Genomic DNA, 4,704 nt, shown 5'->3' with positions numbered 1-4,704 from the left:
TTTTTTTTTTTTTTTTTTTTTTATATATAAATTTATAATCAGACATTTTCATAACATTTTCATTCATTCGAATTTCTTTATAATCTCTCACTCAGAAAATTTCATTCTCCGCGCAAATATAATCGAAAAAAATTTCGTGAGGTGAACTTTTACCTATATTCTTTCACTCGTATTTCACTTCACGATTTCACTATTATATGAGGGAATGGCACGAAGTAATTAGTTTTTCGCATCTAGTGAAAGCCCACTTGTACTGTACGTATTTTCCACGAGCAAGGGGGTACAAGATCTAATTATAGACCAAGTCAGCAGCGGAGCCGTATGTGTCAATGACACGGTATTACAATATGCCGGTGAGTCCGGATTTTAGGTGACGGAACTATTATTTTTATCGGGTTTATTTATTATTTAAGAATTTCGATGAAAGAAAAACTTTGTTTTAGAGACCATCCCTCCACAATTTTTTTGCTTTTATGGATACGATTCAGATTTACAATATTATTTGGTTTTTTTATATTATTTGTTTTTTAATATTTATCGAAATTGACAAAAAAACTCTTTTTTTTCTTTTTTTTTTCGGAAAAGAATGTAGATGCTGCAAATGCGATTGAATAGATATACAAATTGATTTTTTAATTCTGCTTATAAGGGAGTACGTTTTTTTATGTATAATGTTTTCTTTATTAGCATGTGAATTTTATTCTTTTCTTTAATTAAAACGTATTGCATGCGCGTTTCCTTCTTTTAGTTTAGATTGGTTTAGGTTAATTTAAGTGATGGCTGGTGAAGAACTTGTATCTTCTTTTCATATTATAAGATAGATTCATATTGTCATATATAAACTATTCATATATAAATTATTCATATATAGATATTCATATGTAAATTATTCATATATAATATATAATATAAATTATATATAAATTGTTTCTATTTTTTATTTTGAGTGCGTTTTACATATTTTATTAAATTAATAAGATAAATAAGATGTACATACCTGGAAATGGTGGTGGCTATAGAATTATGAATATCCATATTCAAATACTAACATAAAATTGACATGAAGAAAAGTTAGAATCATATATCATTAATATTGAAACAAACTAATGTTAACAAACTTGGCAATCTGCAATTATAATGTAATTTTCGAGTATGCATTATTATTAGCAATGCACATGCATGCACGCGAGCAAACACACATTACTTCATATCATGAGCATATGCATTCACAACATATGCGAATAAACATACACATTTCACAAAAAGAAATGATATTAATGTTCTTACCTTGATTAACATATAGGGAGAAGCCATTATCATTGTATTTATTTAGTTTGGACAAAGGAACTGTATCTTTATTCATTAATAATACATCTAGTGGTGGCGTTAATGTCAATGATACGATATTACAAGCAACAGGTAGTTTTTCTAGTAATGTTATAAAAAGTTTCTTTTTATAACAAATTATTTGACTATATATTCTGTATATTGTTGCTTTTTTTCAAACAACATTACATTGCTTCTATATCAACAGAAAATGTTATTAGATGTGGCATGTTATTAGATGTGGATGTGCTTTCTTTAGATTGGGTTGCTAAATGTTGAATGAGTAGTATCCTGCAATATATGTTTTTATTTTTATTTTATTGCTTAATTATATTAGATTTTGCACAAAATCTACATTGATTTTAAAATAATTTAAATAGTAATGGAATTGAGGACTTATCCATAGACGAATATTAAGAACATAATATATGTATAAATATATTGCTATATAATATTGTTATACATACTATTGATATATCTTTAAATCTGTGTGGAAATGGGAGTTTAATGGTCAATTTTAATTATTTGTTATTTAAAAATTATTGCATTCTTAACATTTATTAAAAACTGATACTCTTCTTATTTTTCATTAAATTCTTTTGAATCTATGATGAATCTTTTATACATTTTTAATATTTTTATTTTTAATATAAATTAAAAATTAAATTTAATATTTGTAACATTTAACTGCTTTATTTATAATTTATAACTATTAACATAAAATCTTCAATCCAAATTGATTAAAATAAATAAAATTTAAAAAATTATCAAATCTAAAAGCAATAATTACGTTTATATAACCATTAATATTAAATTATCGTTTTCTCTTTGTTACATAATTCTATGCATTATTAATGTATATTATTTTCTATTAATGTATATTATTTTCTCAGTTGATACTCTACCTTTTGGAGGAGTAGGTTATTCTGGTATAGGAGCCTACCATGGAAAATTCACATTCGACACATTCACGCATAAGAAAGGTTGTTTGATTCGGAATTATAACAAAATTGCAGAAATCTTGGCCAAGTAAATAAATTCTTTTTTATATAATAAGATACTTTTATATTTTAAGCGATGAATTTTAATATATTAATATTTCAGTAATATTTTAGTTTTAAGCAGAAAATGTTTTTAGATCCCGTTTTCCACCTTATTCCGATGCAAACTTGAAGTTGCTCCAACTTTTGGTCGCAAGAAGACCTAGTCTACCCCTTTTGAAATATATACCGTATATACTTATGTTTGGTCTCGGAGTGCTCGCCACATTTGGAATTAAAGCTATAATGAAGGTACAGAAAAGATATTAAACCGCATTTAACTCATTTTATGTTATATATATATAAATGGGCTAATAGAGTAGCTTATTATCATTGTAATTATTGAATAAAATATATTTGCATAAATAGGCTTAGTTGTGCGAAAGATGGTACAGGAAGAGCAAAGAAAGTAATTATCATGGTTCAAAATAACATATAAGTTTTCGGAGAGCGTTAATATAATAATTTAATATTGATTTATATTTTTATAATTAAGGTAAAATGAAATTGTGTACTATATACAGCTATAAATGATTACTTTTTAGAAATTGTTTAACTTTTGTGAATGATATTTGGGTGTTTGGTAGAGATTTAAAATATAATATTTCAAGTATCATCATTGTGTGTTCTTTTCTATACGTCAATTAGTAAGAAAACAATTCCATCGGATATCATATAAATTTAAAAAAAAAACGAAAAGAACAAATGCATATATTGTTGCAGGAATATAATTACATGGAGGAGTAGTTGTAACATCATCGATATCACGCAGCGTCTTCAAATGCATCCATAGGATACATTTTCTAATTTATATTATAATTGCTTTTTCTTATAACACAATGAAGGATAAAAATAATCTTGTATAATATTTTCAGTTTTACATATATTATACAAATTGTTTATATTTTATATTAAATAGACGTTTTACCGCACATGTATATAAGATATGTTTTTATAAAGAGATCATGTAGTAAAAAATGAATATTTTTTAATTGGATAAGCTCTAATGACTTAAAATAAAGCTATTACTTAAATCTTTTATTTTCATATTTTGCGCCTTTTCTTATACGTGATTATAACTTTTTTTTATTCGCATCTACGATATATTGCGACGTTTAAAAAAAGTTTAGCCTCATATCATTTTCGTTACTCAAAAATAAACAATTTAAGAAGTTTTTTTTTATCGTTAATATGCAACGCATGATGCATTCCTGTGTCATGGTATGATTGAAAAACATCGCATACGGTTAAATTGATGTTCAATATTATAATTATGGCTGATATTCATAGCCCTTTTATTCAAGATCGTCTTAAGTTCAGCCTTGAGATGTCATGAATCAATCAGAGGACATTTTAGCATCTTAAAGGGCCCTCTACATAGAAGTCATAGACGATGGAATCTTAAGTCGTAGGAAACTGACCAATTCTAATCGAATATTCTCCTTATATTTTGATTATGGTTGATTTCGACTTAAGACTCCACGATCATCTACGATTTCTAGAGGATCCTTTAAGATGCTAAAATGTCCTGTGATTGACATCTCAAGGCTGAACTTAAGACGATCTCGAATAATCCTTAAGACATTATTTAAAACGCTCTTGAAATAAGAACCGGCTATGAATATCAACTACTGAATATCACACTGTAATGAATTTGTAATAAAGTTTTATTCGCATGACTTGAAATTCCTAAAAATGTTTATATTTAAAAAGGGATAAATATATATTGAGGCATTGAAAAGAGAGAGAACGAAGATGCTAAGTACAAAAAGTGTAAGCAACGCGATCAAATGTTTCTTGAGATACACGACGGACCAGTCTTATTCAACTCCGATTAATCATGATTGGTCAATTCTGCTGAATAGCAAATACAATTAATCAAATGTAACACTCAATCGATTATGTCAAGGTCGTGGTTCGATTCATGCTGACAATACTCATGAGCATCGTTTGTCTTCGTTTCATATTTGACAAACAACAGGGATGAAACGATTTTTAAGCAATGGTGAGACCGGCCCTACGCAGGATTGATTTGATACACATTTGATTTTGGAAGTTTGATACATATGATACGTATAAATGCGTATCATACATAGAATACGTATCAAATTTGTATGATATCTTTAACATAACCCTAACCTCTAATTTATTAATCTTATTGAATAAAAAACAATGTTTTTAAGTTTTTGAAGTTTTAAAGTATATATTGTTGATTAGGAATAACTCCAAAAACTTTTCAGTTTTATTAAAAACTGAAATAGTTTGCAATTAAAAAACAGTGTGAGCAGATATTTGACAAAAGAAAACAATTTAAGAGCTGAGCCATAAATATTTCTAA

At 26.8% G+C, this 4,704-nt stretch overlaps 1 protein-coding gene across 4 annotated transcripts in view; it reads left to right on the top strand.

The window, feature by feature from the left end:
• LOC108690177 (aldehyde dehydrogenase, dimeric NADP-preferring) overlaps window positions 1–3,399 on the top strand; it is a 20,364-nt gene extending 16,965 nt beyond the window's left edge. For 3 of the 4 annotated variants that reach the window (XM_018197351.1, XM_018197364.1, XM_018197368.1), the window contains 4 exons: window positions 238–353; window positions 2,220–2,355; window positions 2,465–2,618; window positions 3,090–3,399. In XM_018197351.1, coding sequence (XP_018052840.1) covers window positions 238–353; window positions 2,220–2,355; window positions 2,465–2,618; window positions 3,090–3,113 — 430 coding nt within the window. In that variant the 3' untranslated portion in view covers window positions 3,114–3,399. Of the gene's footprint in view, window positions 1–237; window positions 354–1,303; window positions 1,420–2,219; window positions 2,356–2,464; window positions 2,619–3,089 lie in introns of all 4 variants that reach the window. The other variant, XM_018197358.1, reaches the window with a different exon arrangement.
• Window positions 3,400–4,704: the final 1,305 nt, after the last annotated feature.

Source organism: Atta colombica, unplaced genomic scaffold, assembly GCF_001594045.1.
Source record: "Atta colombica isolate Treedump-2 unplaced genomic scaffold, Acol1.0 scaffold105, whole genome shotgun sequence".
Lineage (NCBI taxonomy): Eukaryota > Metazoa > Arthropoda > Insecta > Hymenoptera > Formicidae > Atta > Atta colombica.
Note: the sequence above shows the minus strand (reverse complement) of the source record. Positions and strands in the feature narration are given on the sequence as shown.